General features: G+C 42.4%; 1 protein-coding gene across 3 annotated transcripts in view; it reads right to left on the bottom strand.

Moving 5' to 3' along the window:
* The window catches only part of alpha-Catr (alpha-catenin related), a 192,611-nt gene that overhangs the window by 28,003 nt on the left and 145,687 nt on the right, over positions 1–18,921 (bottom strand). For all 3 annotated transcript variants that reach the window (XM_055077414.2, XM_055077415.2, XM_055077413.2), the window contains exons 12-13: positions 15,234–15,416; positions 13,924–14,001 (exon numbers count right to left, since the gene is read on the bottom strand). In XM_055077414.2, the coding sequence (XP_054933389.1) occupies positions 13,924–14,001; positions 15,234–15,416 (261 nt within the window). The remainder of the gene's footprint in view (positions 1–13,923; positions 14,002–15,233; positions 15,417–18,921) is intronic.

Genomic DNA, 18,921 nt, shown 5'->3' with positions numbered 1-18,921 from the left:
TCTCATTATGTCATCTGAAGTGGTGTCCAGTAGAAGCATATAAACGCCCTCCACAAGCAAACTGAAATGTCTGACATACTTATCTGGGAAACAGCCATGAAGGCATGATAATGAATAATGAAGAACCCACCACTTCCATTCACTAGCTTTCCAGATTGTGAAGTCTGATAATCTTCGTGGTGTGCGTGTGAACCAATTCGGTGGCTTGATTGCCAATAACCTCCTGTTTAAAGAGGCTAAACTTTGTCGTGAACCAATGTAAACATCTTTTCTCTTTTAAATGTGATCACATTTATTCTTTTTAAGCTGTTGTATGGCGTACATTTGTTGTTTAGGTTTGTTCCAATAATCTTTCCTTTGCAAATCCTGGGCTTCATATTTGATTTATATGTATTGTCTTTTGTGATAATATAAATACATTATTTCTGACTCATTCTTTGGGCAATCAAGGAAGCTTGCTTCTCCTCGAAGTACATTACACCTATACAACACACATAGATACTAGACTATAGATCTGGCACACTAATATGAATACACTATTACACTAATAAAAAGAATACACTAGTAGACTTGTACAAGCAGAATAGCACAGATACGTCCAGAATAGAACTAAAAGGAATTTTATCAGTGTATCAGTTGTATCGTTTCATAATGCAATAGCAAACTGATAGAATTCTTATCAGTTTATCCTATCAAATTTTTTGCTAGAGAATAAGTACATATTGTGGGGAAGCTGAAGGGCAGAAGCAGAGGAGGAAGTGAGAGTAAAACACGTGTTCTGGTGGACAGCCAATGGTTTTCATTAGAATGGTGCAGTCGCAAATCGTTCTTCAATGCTCAGAGATACTACTGGGTTCTCATCCGTCAACGCAAGTACCTAACGCACAGCCCGGGGATGGCGTCCAAGCCTCGTCCGTGGCTTCTGTCACCAGAAGCACCCTTGAGTATGTCCAGCATCTCTCTGCAGTGGCACAACAGCTGCATGACATGTCCAGCTCCATTGCTTCTGTCATCCAAAGCGCCACGCTTCCAAGGCAAAGTGAGATCACTCTACCGGAGTTTCATGGGTTCAAGGACGACCCCGTCGCATGGGTATATACCGTGAACTCCATTGCCATTTCTCACGCTTGGTCAAAACACGTGAAACGTTCCTTCACAGAAGGGCGTCTCCGCGGTGCGGCTTGAATATGGCATCTTTTTGGAGGACATACCTATTCTTGGGTGAGCTGGAGTGTGGTGCTACTATCTGTATTCAGGAAAGCAGTAGAAAAAAGCCTACAAGATAGGCGAATAACAGACAGTTGGCGACAAAGTAGAATGAATTTAGTTTATAAAGGTAAGGGGAAAAAAAGATAGAATTCACTCATATAGACCTTTGACCATTATGTCGGTATTATACAGGTTAGCAATGCAGGTGATTAAATTAAAACTGAAAGCATGGGCAGAACATAATGGCATATTTGGAGTACTTCAGAATGTCTTCAGAATTGGTAGAAGTCTGGATGATAACTTATTTGTTCATACTCAGTGTATTCAAATTTTCAGAGAAGAAAGGAGGTCATTACCTGTGGCTTTTTTAGACATTACCAGAGTGTATTACAACACAGACTACAACATCTTGTGGGATATTCTGGAAGGGGAAGGCTTAGGCAACGACTCTATACAGCTTTTGAGGGAGATTTACCTAGAAAATAATAATAATAATAATATTTGGGGTTTTACGTGCCAAAACCACTTTCTGATTATGAGGCACGCCGTAGTGGAGGACTCCGGAAATTTTGACCACCTGGGGTTCTTTAACGTGCACCTAAATCTAAGCACACGAGTGTTTTCACATTTCGCCCCCATCGAAATGCGGCCGCCGTGGCCAGGATTTTACCTAGAAAATACCATTTGCATTGAATGGAAAGGGATGAGGAGCAAGGAGAAAGTTGATATCACCAAAGGACTGAGACAGGGGTGCCCTTTATCCTTGCTGCTGTTTATGATGTACATGGTAAGGATGGAAAGAGTGCTAGAAGGAATCAATATAGGGTATAATCTCTCGTAGAAGAAAGGTGGGCACAATAGTAGAGCAGCAGCTTCCAGGTTTGTTTTATGCAGACAGCACTATGCTGCTTGCTAACAAGCAAAGCGATATGCAATGTCTGGCTAATATCTGTGGACAGGAATGTGAAAAGTTAGGATTAAAATTTAGTGTTAGAAAAATCAGGTGTTATGGTGTTCAATGAAAACAGTGAACAGACAGTGTCAATACCAGGTCAGGAAATACCTCAGGTGAAAGAATACAATTACCTTGGGGTATAAATAAATGAATGCAATAGATATATGGAAACACAATAAAAACAATAATAGCAAATGGGAAGAGAAATGCGGCCATAATGAAACACCGAGTGCTATGGGGATACAAACAATAGGTACGAGGCGCTCTGGGGTATGTGGGAAGGTTTAATGGTTCCAGGAGTTACATTTGAAAATGCAGTTGTTTGCTTGGAGTCAGAGGTAAAATCAGGACTTGATGGCAACCAAAGGTCAGTGTGACACCTCACGTTGGGCACTGAAAGGAAGACTACAAATGAAGCTATGTAGGGTGATATGGGCTGGATAAGGTTTTCAAGTGAGGGAAGCTCAGAGTAAAATTGATTTTGAAGAATGACTGAAGAATGTGAAAGAAAGTAAATGGGTTGTGAGAGTGTACAGGCATTTGTACAGGAAGAAACACTGCCTCACAGTGGAGGAAAAAGAGCTAGGACGCTTATCATCAAGTATGAAACTTGTATGGGTGAGACAATCTCATTGGTAGCAGCAATGGAAGAGAAACCTTCTATGAATAACTACCTAAGGAGAAAAACAAAATCAGGAAAGAAACAATTTACGATAACTAAAAGGGAAGCTCATTACTTTTTGAAGTGAGATCGGGATGCCTTGGAACGTGTAGTTATAAAGTGAGATACACCAAAGGAGCAGAAGGATATGCTTGCCGCAGTAAAGCTAGGGAAAGGATGGAACATGTTTTATTAGAATCTGACTATATCTACCCAGCTGTCGGTTTAGGCTCCTCTGGCCTCCTTGAAGCCTTAGGTTCAGGGATAGCGGGGGGAAAGTAAACCTGTATGCAATAGAGATTAGTAAAAGGCGATTGGAGGTTTGGTGGCAGTAAGTATTGAGATCACAAACAATGGAGGCGTACAACAAAGTTCTCAGTAGCGGTTCAAAAAGTATGATTCTGGGAATTCTTTGTGTGTGTATGTCTTGTTTTTCTTTTTTCTTTTTTTTTCGAGAGGACAGGTAGGACATTAGGCAAAATAAGAGCAAGAGCTTGCTGGCACAACCCACCATCCCATTTCAAAGGGGATGCTCATAGCATCCATTCATCCATCCAGGAACCTCCCAGGAGGCTTTCAGATGGCGACATGCAAATTTCTCCTTGGAACACCTTTGCCACTGTTCCAACAACTCTCTGAAACCTTTGCGACAATGCATGCAATACCAGACATCCCTGTTTCCAATGCTGCTCATGATTCGACCTTTCGGTCAAATCAGACCATCCAAGCTCGGTTGTCTTCATACTGCAAAACCATAAACTGGGTGAAGCTGACTGGTACCAGCACCTACAAGCAGCCACGTATGCCATCAACACTTCATTTCAGAGTTCTGCAGGGACGACACCATACACAATTGTGTACGGAAAACTGCCGAAATTGATAGGATCACTCAACGTAGACATGACCATAAATGCTGGACACTTCGTGGCAAGAGAGACGTTGAGAAATATACAAGCCAAGGGAAGCAAGAGAACTGCCCACGTACAATAGGTGCAGAAGTACGGCTATGATCGGCATCATCATCTAGCACCAACATACAAAACAGGAGGCAAGGTGTGGGTAAAGCATCCAGCGCAGACGCGCAGTGAGAAACTATGTGCAGAATATGAAGGAGCTTTCATGATCACAGGACATCTGGGCCCGAAGACTTGGCATGAGAGTTGTGCAACTTATGAAAGTGGCTCAGAAAGGCGCTGAAGAAGCAAATCTGACGTGCATGTGCACTGCCTGAAAAAGAAAAAAGGGTTCCCCATCAGAACTGACATCACCGTGCTTGCGTCGCTTCATCTGAGTTAATGCGTTATGGCCAAGTGTGGGGAAGCTGAAGGACAGAAGTGGAGGAAGAAGTCAGAATAAAACAGGCATTCTGGCGGATGGTTGATGGTCTGGTTTCATTACATTATGTACTGAAATTGTTACAACCATCATATTCTTGCTTGCCTGCTTTACATTTAATTGCGATCCCCAACTGCAGGGGACTGAACACAAAGCAAATGGTTACTGGGCCGTTTGTTGAGAGGAGAGGTGCGGTCGCATAAAATGTATTAATTTAAAGTCAGAATTTGAGAAAAATGATTAATTATTTAATATTTAAATGATAATGATAAATTCTGTGATGTTACAGAAAGAAGTTTTGGAGTGGATAAATAAGTTGCGACTATCTCTGCAGTGTATGCAATCACTAGAGGTAATTTTTGATGATATTTCTCCATGTAATGCTAAACATCTTTCCTACAGAATTTTAAATGGGTTGTTACAGGATCATTTAATGGGTCTAGTGATAGATACTATCATTGCTACAGATGCATCAAAACATGAACAAAAGTCTGATATTGGCATTTTCTCCCCTGCTCTTGATTGGTCTTTCTCCCTTAGGATTCCTGACTTCATACCAGTATTTGGGCTGAATTCATGGTGGTAATATTAGCCTAGAGAAAACGAAGTCCAACACCTTCATCAGTAGTCATAATAACAGATTTATTATCCTTATGTTTGTCACTCACTGCTGGCAGTGACTCTCACATCTTGCGTACATTCCATTCTCTTCTGCCTGCCCAATTAAAGTTAATAGACCTGCTTGGATACCTGAACATAAGAGATTATTTATGAATGAAAAGGCAGATAGCCTGTCGAGAGCAGGCACTTCCTATGTCAACATACATTACTACAGCTAGATTCAGGTCATATGCTATCATGCTTGCCTTCTTAAACGCAGCTATAACTAATTTTGCAGAGTATCGACACCTACTATTCCCCTTGGCACAGAAATTTCTTTCAAATTCATAAAACTGAGGTAATTTTCACTCGATTACGGTGTTGAATGCATTATTTAAAATTTTTTCAACATAGGGCTGGTCTGGCTCCCTCCCCACTGTGCCCATTCTGTGGCGAAGATGAGACAACTGACCACTTCTTTTCTTATTCTGTACACGGTTTACACATGCAAGGAAAAGCATTTTAGAAACAACATTTAGAAAGATTGGAGTGAATTTAGCAATTCCTCAAATTTTTTCTCTCACAGCCTCCTCTATAGGGCAATGTCACAAGGATGCTTTCTCAGCCTTTGAAGAGTTTATAGTTCTTTGAAAAACATTTTTTAATTAAATTTATTATAATTCATTCCTCCCTCTCATGGTGCGGTTTGAAACCAGATTCAAGTATAATAGCGGTTAACTTGTCAAAAGAGTGGCCCAGGATAGTGGCATCTTTGGATAGCGGAAGATTAGGAAGGCTCATGGCATGCAATTTATGATTGTTGAAACGCAATCTAAAGGCTGTTTCTGTTTGTCCAATGTACTGTAGTTTGCATGCTGAGCATTCTAGCATATAGATGCTGGACCCCAGCCAAAACGTAGGAAATAAAACATCGTTTTTTTACGTACATACATCCTCAACCTACAAGAGCCTGTTCAACTACCGGATCCCGGTGTGTGTGTACGTGTGTGCGTGTGTTGTTCAGGGCGATTGGACATTTTACTGTTTGAATACATTTGATTCTGACAATCTTGCTACACCATGTTTACTTTAGTTATCTGTGTTATTATGGTAAGGTTGAGTTGTGGTCAGTGTAAAAAGTTTTTGAGAACTTGGGAATACAGTCATGTTGTCTGTTTCTATTATTCAGTGGGCCAACGTCTGAGCACCTACCTGTCCAATGTGTCAGCAGTGTGGCCTTTTAGATGTCCATTAAATATAAAGTTTCTCTACACCATTTTTTTTCAACTCGGTGTTTATTGTCAGCTGCCCTTGCCATCCTGCTGGCTTTCTGGACTGAGGAAGCTGGCTAGAACAAGTGCAACAGCAGCTTAAATGTTTATTCAATGAATCAGTGGTTGTATAAATCAATGTTTAACCAAGAGGGGATGAGGAATTGGCTGTCTTGAAGGCTTCTTGCTTTTTAGGCTCCAATAGTCATATTGAAGGCCCCACCTGAGGACTAAGCAACTTTGAGGCCATAACTTCTGCTACAACTGGTGTCATGAGCGAAATGATGCAGTGCAACATACCAGATTTGAGTGATTTCCCAACATTTCCCAGTACATTTGCAGTGCTGCTATATTGGGTACTTGGCAGCTATTAATCCTGTGAGCAACTGCGTAAACTATGTGGCGTTATTGCTGCAACATCATTGCTGGCATTCACACCGTCGACGCTTTCAATATTGTTTTCCATGAACCGCCTGAATCTTGGCACGCCATACTTAAAGCTGATCATCATCATTGTCATGTACGCATCCTTTGTGCTGTTGATGCTGTTTTCACGAGCATGACAACGAACCATTTGTTCGGCCTCCGAAATACATTCACAAGCACCACTGCTCTCAGAGCCTTTGTAGAGTGCAAAACCTTGCAGTGATTTCTCAGCGCTGTTGTGCAATAGCGTTGGGGTTTGTGCACTTGATTCCAAAGTGGTCTGACAATGACAAAAATCATTGTTATGTATTGTCACTGACAACGACAGTTGTCAGTCAGCATAACGAATAGGATGGACAAGACAATCCTACTTTCAAGCACATAACTGTTCTTGTATATATATATATATATATATATATATATATATATATTCACACACACACACACACACACACACACACACACAGTTAAACCCAGATATATCAAATCCACATATAACAAGTTATTGTATATATCGAACCGCTGTAAAATCTTCTTGAAAATACCATGCAAATGTATAGGGCTGGTGCACGTGTATATAGAACACCCATTCATCAGCACATTCAACATATCGAGCGCGACGCCAAGTCCTCAAAGTGCACTTCTTTGTGCACTTTGAGGTCTTCTGGCCTCTAGAGGTGGAGAAAAGAATCGTGTGCCGGGGAAAGTAGGGAGAGATGCAATCATCATCATCATCATCATCATCATCATCATCATACTTTATGTCCACTGCAGGACGAAGACCTCACCCTGCGATTTAAAATTACCCCTGTCCTGCGCCAACCAATTTCAACTTGCTCCTGTGACTTACTTAATTTCATCACCCCACCTAGTCTTCTGCCGTCCTCGACTGCACTTCCCTTCTCTTGGCACCCATTCTGTAACCATATTTGTCCACCAGTTATCTAACCTACGCATTAGATGACCTGCCTAGCTCCATTTCTTTCTCTTAATGTTAATTAGAATATCGGCTATCCCCATTTGCTCTCTGATCCACACCGCTCTCATCCTGTCTCTTAACATTATGCCTAAAATTCTTCGTTCCATCGCTCTTTGCACGGTCCTTAACTTGTTCTCGAGCTTCTTTGTCAGTCTCCACGTTTCTGTCCCATATGTTAGCACCGGTAGAATACACTGATTCCACACCTTTCCTTTTAGTGATAATAGTAAGCTTCCAGTCATGATCTGATAATGTCTGACGTATGCGCTCCAACCAATTTTTATTCTCCTGTAAATTTCCTTCTCATGATCACAGTACTCTGTGAGTAATTGACTTAGGTAAACACATTCCTTCACTGACTCTAGAGGCTGACTGGCAATCCTGAACTCTTGTTGCCTTGCCAGGCTATTGATCATTATCTTTGTTTTCTGCATATTAATCTTCAACCCCACTCTTACAAGGGACACAAAAGGCAAATATTAAGTCAAGCTAAATTGATAGATTAGTGCACGAGAATCTTTAAGGCATCAATATTATCGTGAACAGAGCCTTAATAATCCAGAAATTGAGGTAAATGCAGGACATGATTAGAGACTCCCCCAAAACATTCAAGTACTTGCCCGATGACAAAAGCATTCTTCAATTAAATTCTGTCACTAGTACTCAACCACACGTTGCAAGAAAACATTCTTGTGTTGTATAATAAGATGAAATAAAATGCTACTTGTCCAGTTCTATTTCCTTTTGGAAAAAAGAACTCATTGAAATTACCCTTGACAATGGTGCGGGCAGTTGAAAGGTTTTGTTTTTATTTGACTACAAACTGCCCACGCTTTTTCACTTCAGTAATTTCATTATGATGTAGTGCTGCATTGGTTTTGCTGGCTCACGAAACTCACACAAACTGCAACTGGCAGAGAATTCAATTTCCATGTGATGTCGCGGGATGCCCGAACAGTCTACGCCACTTGACCAAAAAGCAGCTGCAGCGCCGAATCCACCACTCTGTCTTGGCTCAGTACTGCCGTCTGTCGGGCACCGTTTTACACCGACGACGGCAAAGGGTGGTGATGGCGTATGCAATGTCACTACTCCCCCGGTTGAGTGGTGGGAGGTTTGAATTTCGAAAAAGGTCTTCGGACTCTTCAGATGCAATTTTCTCGTAAACCAAGTCCTTTCTTGGCACGAAACAAATGTTGCGAGGTATCTGAAATGGTATTTAAACAGACCACATCAACTTAGTATTTGCCTTTAGTGTCCATTTAAGGTCCTCAATCATTTGTTGCAACTCGTCACCAGTGTTGCTGAACAGGACAATGTCATCTGCAAACCGAAGGTTGCCGAGATGTTTGCTTTTCATTTTTACTCCTAAGCCAACCCAATTTAATAGCTTGAATACTTCTTCCAAGCACACAGTGAACAGCATTGGAGATATTGTATCTCCTTGTCTGACTCCTTTCTTTATATGTATCGTCCTACATTTTTTTTGTGGAGAATTAGGGTAGCTATGGAATCTTTGTAGATACTATTTTCAAATATATTTATGTAAGCCTCCTGTACTCCTTGTTTAGTAATGCCTCTCTGACTCTGGTACCTCTACTGAATCAAATGCCTTTTCGTAATCTATGAAAGCAATGTACAGAGGCTGATGGTAGTCTGCGGATTTCTCAATTACCTGATTGATGACGGATGTGATCCATTGTAGAGCATCCCTTCCTGAAACCTGTCTGTTCCCTTGGTTGACATAAGTCCAGTGTTGCTATTATTCTATTGGAGATTATCTTGGTGAATATTTTATATAATATTGGAAGTAAGCTAATGGGCCTATAAATTTTAAATTCTTTAATGTCTCCCTTTTCGTGGATTAGTATAATGTTGGCATTCTTCCAGTTCTCTGGGACCCTTGAAGTCGATAGGCAGTTTGTATAAAGGGCCGCTAGTTTTTCAAGCATTATGTCTCCACCATCTTTGATTAAATCGACTGGTAGTCAACTTTCTCCTGCCGTTTTCCCCCATTTCATGTCTTGCAAGGCCCTTCTAACTTCGTCGCTAGTTATAGAAGGAGCCTCTGTAACCTGGTCACTACTAATTCGAATGGAGGTATCGTGGCTGCTCTGGGTATTGTACAGGTCAGTATAGAATTCTTCCGCTGCTTTTACTACATATTCAAAATTGCTGATGATATTACCCTGCTTATCTTTCAGTGCACACATCTTGGCTTGTCCTATGCCAAGTTTTCTTCTCACTGATTTCATGCTGCATCCATTTTTTACTGCTTCCTCAGTCTTTGTTACATTATAATTTCGAATATCCTTTATTTTCTCCTTGTTGATCAGTTTTGACAATTCCTAGAATTCTACCTGATCTCTTGAGTTGTACACTTTCATTCTTTGTCGTTTCTTTATTAGGTCCTTCATTGCTTGGGAGAGCTCGCCTATTGCTTGCCTTGGTGCGTTACCTCCCACTTCAATTGCTGCTTCTGAAGCCAGCCTAGTTTCAGTTTCATTTATTACCTCTATGTCATCTTCATCTCGCTGTTCTAAGGCTGCACATTTGTTTGCAAATATCAGTCTGAATTGCTCTGCTTTCACCCTTACCGCATCTAGGTTGGCCTGTTTCATGTGGCAAAACAATGCCACGTAAAGGAAAGTCTAGGTGGCATTGAGTGAAGGGGGGAAGGAGGAATGAGGCGAAGTGTTGTGGCGGCTTAGGGTATGTGCTTGCGCATCACCCATGAAGTATTGTGGAAACCTAGGAGGAAGGCTGCCCAAGTAGCGATGAAGATTGTCCAAAAGAGACGGCAACACGCCCGTGCACAGCTGCTGAACTGGCATCGGCATTTGGCATGATTTGTAGCAGTACGACAGAACTTGCTCGTATCGCTATCGCACACTGGCATTTGAATCAAGGTAGGTCAGCTCTTTTTCACACAAGGCTATTGAGGGACAACTGACACAGTTATTTCCCGCACGTGAAATTGCGACAGCCTCGATAATTTCTCTATTAAGGCTTGATTTTCTCCTAGATATAATCTTGCATTTGTCCCAGACAGGTTTGCACCCACAGTCGCGACAATGCATGCCTAGATTAGCTTGAATAGTGTTGTTAACATTGTTGCGGTGTTCCCTAAGCCGATCGTTAATCAATTGGCCAGTTTACCCGATGTAGACTTTACCACATGAGATAGGTATCTCCTATACGACACACTGGGCACACTGTGTGATACGCAGTCTGTGATTAGTTTTACACTGGGCCTTTTCTTGGAAGACAGCGCAAGTCTGCTTGCTCAGTGACACCAGTTTTCTAGGTGCAGAGAAACAAACATCAACATTTGCACTCTGGCCAACCTTCTTAAGGTTGTGCAAGATTCCATGAAAATATGGAACAACTGCCTTCTTTACGTTGTCACAACTTTGTCCTCCTGTGAACTGTGTCCTTGCACAACCAGCTCTTATAACTTTCTTAACTGTGCCTTCCGCAACACTAACCTGCGAACATAAGGTATATCCTGCTGTGCTGAGGCGGGATGCCTGCCACCGAAAGCTTCATGTAACTAAATATTCATTTAACTAGAGTCAATTTAACAGAAACCTGCTGTATATGAAAGTTTGTAATCAAAGGCTTGAGAAAAAAAATGATGACGATTGTGTTCTACACATGCTTACAGCAGAGCAAATTGCATGTGGTAAGCATATACATTATTCAAAATCAGCACTTATTCTGACTGCTTTAAAATATTGTCTTAATCAAAGCGATAAACAATGCGTTTTTTTCTCTGTCTTTTTCTTTTAACTTGCAATCTAATCTTAATAATCTATTGTGGTCAGCATATAGAAAGTTCATTTTCAATGTCAGACACAGGAGAAAGTGCCAACAGTTTTCTTATATCACAAGGTGATCTGCACATATATAATTGCTTAACAAGAACAAGTAGTGGGCTTAAAATATTCGAGGAAGTAGTAGAGAGGTTTTGAGTGAGTTCTGACACGACATTTTTCATTGAAATGAAGGTCCAAACTCTCTAAATCTTATAAAGAATGTGCAAGCACCAAAGCGCCCCCCTTATAATTTACTATAATACTTGTTTCCATGAAGAAGGTAGATGCATCATGACATAGGATTGCTCCGTTCCTGCCAGTGCAGCGAGAAGCTATAGTGTGCAGAACTTTGTCTGTTTTTAATGAGCAACATCACTGCAAGGCTGCATTGACTGTTTTGTGTACTTCCCAAGTGTCGCAAGTCGCCCACATGCTTTGTGTAAAGAGAGGGGGTCCACTTCCTTCCACGTCCAATGGGCAACCGTTTGCATTTTGTGAGGGGTCAGAAGGCCCGCGTGGTGTTGGGTGACGAGTCACGGTGTGCGCCACGGGAGCGCGGTGCGGATTCGGGGAAGGCGGTATTGTGCGCACTGACTTGGCATTTTGCCGGCGGCCATAATAGGTCCACACAGACAAATCTTGAATGGGACTGCTGTACACAGTGTTGTGGCGCTGGCTCCCAATCCCCTGGCTGGCTGGAGATGCCGCCGAGGTTTAGAATGGCCAAGCAATATTGACCATGTGCCGCGTGTGCGGAGCGGAAGTCTATTCTTCTATGCGTCCGGGAGGCAATCGTCGGCCTTTGTTGCTGTGTGCTGAGAAGAGCTCACATGGTGTCAAATGACAACTTACAGTGTGCACTGTAGAGATGCAGTACGCATGTGAGGAGCACATTCGGACAATGTCGTTTTGTAAACACGCATTCAGGAGAACTTCGTCTTGTAGACAATAAGTTCAGATGCCATGGACGGTCATAAATCTCCCACACGGACAAACCTTGAGTGCAGCTGCGGTACGCAGTGTTGAAGCCCCGGCTTCAGAGATATTTGCGGCAAAGAGATGCCACCGAGATTTCAAATGGCCTAGAGACACCATCAGGGTTTGAGATGGCTTATCAATAAATTTTGCAGGCCTGGCGTTTTTTTGTTGAGGCCATCACTGACTGCGTAGAAATGAGAGGGGAACGGAGTTTTAGGAAGAAAGAAAATAGTTTTGTTTTCCAATATGTTTACTTTTAAGAGTAAGCCCATCTCTTTGGGTTGTGGCTTGACAAACTTTTGACTCTCATTGGCAACTGAATCTGTGGGACGGGCCAATGGCCCTACTGCACTTTTTCTTTGTATATTTGAGCTATAATAATTGGGACGATATGCTGTCTTCAGGTTTGGCTGAAATCAGAATTTCTGATAGATCAGTGAGGCTCTGTATCATGTACGTTAAAATAAGACTTGGCTGAAATCAGGATTGCTGATAGATCAGTGAGGCTCCGTACTATGTCTATGTACATTAAGATGAGACTTGGGCTGAAATCAGAATTGCTGATAGATAAGTGAGGCTTCATACCATGTAGTTAAAACGAGACTTGGTTGAAATCAGAATTGCTGATAGATCAGCGAGGCTCTGTATCGTGTACGTTAAAACGAGTCTGGGCTCTAACAGTCATTGAGACAGTAGAAAAGTGAGACTTTGTTTCTCAACTGTTCAAGTCGTAATACATTTGTTTTGTCTGCCATGTATATAAAAAAGTTTACCTATAAATATTTCTTGTACATCTGATCTCCATTGTTTTCTGTTTGCATTCGATCAACTGCCAATCATCGTCCGAGAAACTTCACGTTCCAACGGAGACGCGAGGACAACAGACAAACGAAACTTCACTATCACCTTAGCTACAGTCATGCATACTACGCTAGTGGAACTAAAACATTTTCTTAAAAAAATATGCCTGTGCATAAGCTTTTATATTTACTAGACATGTCACCTACTGTGTATTGTTGTTTTCAAGACTAAAAGTATGTATGAGGAATTATCACTCTGAGTGCACACTGAAAACACAACACCCGTACTCTCATCTGTTCCACATAGTGGGTTCCATGGAAGCATATTAGAAATCTGACGGAGTGTGGCACAATGGTAGAGCTACAAGGAACGCACATTGCTAGCAACTGGTTTATGTCGTTAGCTAGGTTTTATACATTAGAGAGAGAAGAAAAGAAATGCAAAGGCAGAGAGGTTAACCAGGTGGCACCTGGTTAGCTATATGATACACTGGGGAAGGGGAGGGGGAAGCGGGTAGCAAAAGAAATGGGAAAAAAAGAAGGAAAGAGTTGACAAGTTGTACATGCATGCACACACAGCAGTGTTCACCACGCAATCAAAGGCAGTCACAGAGCCAAGTCGGCTTCAAAAAGTGTAGCAGTGCTCATATGGCTTTCTGTGTGGATAACAGTCTAGTCAATGGTCCCAATAAAATTATATATATTTGAACGATAGTTCAGAAAGTTATCCAGTTAGTTAGTTGTTGTAAATACGATACTATGCTGCTCCTAAAAAATGCTGTTACCAGCATAGTATGGCTCAAGATGCCACTCTTTCAATGGTAATAAGAAAACCAATGCTTTTACACGTGGGTAAATTGCTGGTGCATAGTGACACACATGCTAACTCACCTGGTATGAAAACTGCCGTACAACCTTATAGAGCTTGTTGGCTTCTTCTGCAAAAAATTCGGCTTGAGTGAAGAGATCCTAAAAAAGAGCAACAGGTGAGTTAATTACCTAGAACTGAAGGCTCATACATTGGCGACATGTTAAAGGTCCTCTGGTTGTGAAAATTAATCCAGAGTCCCCTACTACGGTGTGCCTCATAATTAAATCGTGGTTTTGGCATGTAAAACCCCAGAATTCATTCATTCAATAAAACTGAAAGCAAGGGAACATAAATGCCAATTGCCTTGTGTACTGTATGTGTACATGTTCTCATAAAAATTATAATCAAGAAATATTTTTCTACTTGTAATCTAAATCATAATCACCAATTATAATTTGGCCCAAAAGATATTCACAGAAAAATGAAAAGCATTAACCACAAGGGGCAATGAAAGCACGCGGCACAAGCACTAACTTGTAACTAAATTTAATGTTGAAAGCCATGCACGCAAAGAGCGAGATGGAAGCAAACATAACAAACTCGTTTTGTAAGACTTAAAGAAAAAAAAAGGAACTATTGGGTGATCTTTATGTCAATAACATTTCGTGCTAATTTACAGTGTTCTGTTTTTTACTACTAATATTTTTTACTTTACATTGTAAAAATTAAAGGTATTACATTTTTTTCAATACATATACATTTGTGCTTCATATTTGTGAACATGGTCAGACGTGTGTTCAGAAACTTACTGTGGAGATGTACGACATTATATTCCTGCACTTATATTAAAATTAATAAAGTTAAGTTTAATGAACTTTCACTGTTCAGCGCTCTTTAATAAAGCAAGGGGTGCAGGAATGGCGAGGTTGAGCTTTCTTGCATGTTCAAATGGAATAAAATTCTGCATTTATTTATTTATTTGTTTATTTGACAATGAACTACTGCCCTCGACTGGTCATCATGACAACCTTTGGCACCACAGGGAGCTGCTTCCAGAGCCCAAAGGCCACATTGCCACCGGTTCCTTCACGGCCTACCACACCTCTGCTTTCAGTGAAAATCATATACATTTGATACGGAGTTCAGAAGAATAGACTGATGTGCTAGTTGGAATGGCATTATGTGAGGTATAGCGCAAATGGGGCTGCAAAATGTGTCTTCGTATTTCCTGCATGTTATCTTGCATGCCCTGTTTGCGCTATACCTCACCTATATCTCATATTGCAGGAGTGTAATGTACTAGTGAAGCTGGACACTTTTCTTTGCTGCCCCACTAAATATCCTAATACTTTTGACCAAGAGAATCAGCAGTTCGGATTGAGGAACGTGCCTGTGTGGTCTTGAGGTCGCCCTCTCCTCGGGTGAACTGGTACATGGAGAAGGCCATCTGAGACATGGCGCGTGCCCGGCCTACGATGTCATTCTCGGCGGCGGGCCACTTCTCCGTCTCGGCGTCCATCTCCGACGTCAACAGCTTCATCTCGAGGCCGAGCTTGGCGATCTTGGCCTGCTCCTGCGAATTGATGCACTGCGCTAGACTCGACATATGCACCAACCTTTCGTGTTTCTCTCCTTCTGCCAGAGCTATTTTCTTACAATGCATGTTGAAAAGGCAGGGCACAAGTACCTGTGTGGAGAGCCCGCTGCACTAGCTCTCAACCGACAGTAATGCAAAGGTGATAAGAATGTATTTTATGTGAGCTGTTGCGTGTATCATACAAAGGTACATGACTTCTAGTACTTCAGTTCTCATTTTAAGCTAAGTAACTATCAGCGAGCACACGTGACTCATACAAGAAATTGTGTTTGATATTTATATGCCCCAATAAGGACATTGGCATTACAGCAAATGAAATTGCAAAATCATTTACAAAGGTGCCTCTTGATAATTCAGAATATCTCTTCATATCATTATATCGCCAACCGGCACACATTATGTAGAAATCATGCATATCAACTTGGCTTACAGGGAGCACAAAACAATTCTTTGTGAAGTGGACAAACATCTAGAATTCCCTAAGACCTCTCACTTGCAAGAGACACCCACACACTTCCACACCAATGGCGCTTCGATACACCTTGAATTAATCACTTTGAACACCTCGTGAAGAATGTCTCACTTTCTACTTGTTGCTGTGGCCGTGACGACAAGGACGTGCATCATGTGCTTTCCCGATACCCGAACCATGCTGCATACAGGCGACGCCTACAACATGAACTAAATGTTCTTGAACTGGACCAACTTTTTACACTCGTCAAGCTACTCAGCCTATTGGGGGCGAGGACTTACAAAGTCACCATCTGTCGGAAGCGCCTCCCTTGCGTAGTATGAGGGATCTGCAGAAAATAGCGCCTCTTCCTCTTCACAATCACACACTCTCTCTCTCTTTATGAGGGATCACGCGGCGTGCTCCTCACAGGTTTCGCTTACGGCGCTCAATAAGAACACCACGCGGCCGCCCTCCTGGACATTTCTGTATGTACTCTCAAAACGAGGGAAGTTTTTTACTGTTGAAATAATAATCTTGGGCAAACTGAAAGCACAGAATCGTTTGCAGACGCTATCTGTTTACCGAATACGTACAGTGAACGCCACTGCGCGCGGTCGCCACGATGGAGTCTCCCGAACCGGCTTCTTGCGTGAAACGTAGGCAAACGGCTGAGAGAAAACTATGTGAAATATGTTTTTATAGTGGGCTGTCCATATAACCAAATGGAGCATAACAGAATGAAGCCTCAATGCAGCGATCGCACGCGTTCGCAGCGACCGACTGCGCGTCTGCATGAATGTCTGTGCACAATTTTTCGCTTTCGCTGCGAGCGCATTGTCGCACCGTGCCGCGAGCTTTAGGCCGCAGAATATGAGCATTTGACAGTACACAAGCAACCATTGTTGCGTGGACACTATCAGAACTGTTCAAAAATAATTTCGTTATAGAGGCTTCGACGCCTAGGGTGAATGCGATGTGCCGTCGCGACGATTCATTCTTGGACATTTCAATATTATTTCACAAGTTGCGTCGCACTGGATGCTTATCGGTCTTCTCAGCGTGCGATTTCCCGCTGCTTGTTTTTCCTAATCCAGTGCATTAATTCATAACACAAACATATATATAACCATAGGCCATGACTTTTTTTAATGTGAACTTGCCAGAATCTAGCACCAACAAGCTTGTTCTGCGGCTACGTGTGAATAAGGCTGACACCGGGCTCCGTTGCGTATGTCCGGCACTGCGGTACCGAGCAGTAGCCTACCATGCTGCACGCCTCCAAAGGCAGCCACTACCTATTATAATGCTTTCAGATGTTTCAAGTAGATACCCCCCAAGGCGGGAAAACCTCACCACTTAATCAGAACCGCAGCGCAGGTGGGACTTTAAACTTTCGTTTTCAGCTCTCTTCAGCGCTTCCGAGGCAACCGACGCGGCTGCTGTGTCCACGTGATCCCTCATGCCACGTCACGACGACGGTGGCGCCAGCTTTTCCAGTGGTGGAGTTCGCCCCCAATACTGACATTGAAATCAGCACAGTGCATTGTTGTGCACTTGTTTTCTGGTACCCCAGCCAGGCTGCATACAGGTGATGTCTACAAAATGAACTAAGCATCGTTTCTTACGGGGCACTGGCACACTCGTAATGTGTCAATATGGCTGTAGCGTTGTGAGTTGTGCACACTGCTTAGATTCCTGAAAACAGTCAGCATGCTTTGAACTTCTTTTCTAAAGGTCTTGCTGTCTACTTGGCTATAAATATAGAGTACTAAGCGCCGCATATATTTATATTGTAAGCACTATTAATGTACTTCGTTGTGACATGCTTGTGCGGAAGATAATAAGGCCTTCATCTAGCCCCTGGGCTTCTCCCGTGGTTCTAGTAAAGAAAAAAGATGGCTCTGTTCGCTTTTGCGTCAATTATCGAGTGCTCAATGAGATCACACGCAAGGACATATATCCAATACCTCGAATTGACGGCGCTTTGGTCACACTACAAGGAGCGAAATATTTCTCCAGCCTTGATCTTCGATCAGGATGTTGGAAAATTCTGATGAACGAGACTGACAAAGAAAAGACCGCAGTCGCTACACCAGACGGACTTTATGAATTTACCGTGATGCCTTTTGGCCTTTGTAACGCTCTCGTCACATTTGAGTGCACGATAGATAATGTACTTTGTGGACTAAAATGGAAGATCTGCCACTGTTATCTGGACGATATTGTCATTTTTTCGTCTAGCTTCAGCCAACATCTTCATTGATTAGACGAAGTTCTCAAGTGCCTTGCAAATGCTGGTCTCCAGATCAATACAAAAAAATTCAAATTTGCAAGCAAGACAATAAAAGTACTGGGCCACGTCGTAACAAAAGATGGCATCCAGCCAAACCCCGAAAAGATTACTGCTGTTCTCCAGTTTCCTTGCCCCTACCAACAGAAAGATCTACGTAGTTTCTTCGGCTTGGCGTCATATTTTCGTCGATTTATACGCAACTTCGCTGCAATAGCACCTCCTCTACACAAGCTACTGGTTATCGCTGCCTCTTTCACATGGACTAATGACTGAGAGTCACCAACCATCATGCTCTGTGTTGGCTGTCATCAATGAAAAACATGTCAGGACGCTTAGGACGCTGGATACTCCGCTTGCAGGAATATGACTTTACAATAACGTACAAGTCTGGAAAAAGTCGTCATAATGCAGACGCATTGTCTCACTGCCCACTCTCGCTCTCTCCCGGTAACGCGCCGTCGTCTTCCCCACCACATCGTTCCGATGTTACACCTGCGTCACACTGCCCGGCAAAGCACAGAAGCTACCCAAGCTGAGCACAAACGTTGCTGCGACAACAAATGCTGTGACCTCCGTTTTCACCCTGGAGACCAAGTCCTGCTTTGGACTCCAGTTCGCATTCCAGGCCTCTGTGAGAAGTTCCTTCAACGCTACATCGGCACATACACCGTTGTGCAGCAAACATCTGCAGTGAACTATCTCGTCTGCCCAGTACACTTCGTCACTGACAAACG

This window comes from Dermacentor andersoni, chromosome 2 (assembly GCF_023375885.2).
Source record: "Dermacentor andersoni chromosome 2, qqDerAnde1_hic_scaffold, whole genome shotgun sequence".
Taxonomy (NCBI): Eukaryota; Metazoa; Arthropoda; class Arachnida; order Ixodida; family Ixodidae; genus Dermacentor; species Dermacentor andersoni.
Note: the sequence above shows the minus strand (reverse complement) of the source record. Positions and strands in the feature narration are given on the sequence as shown.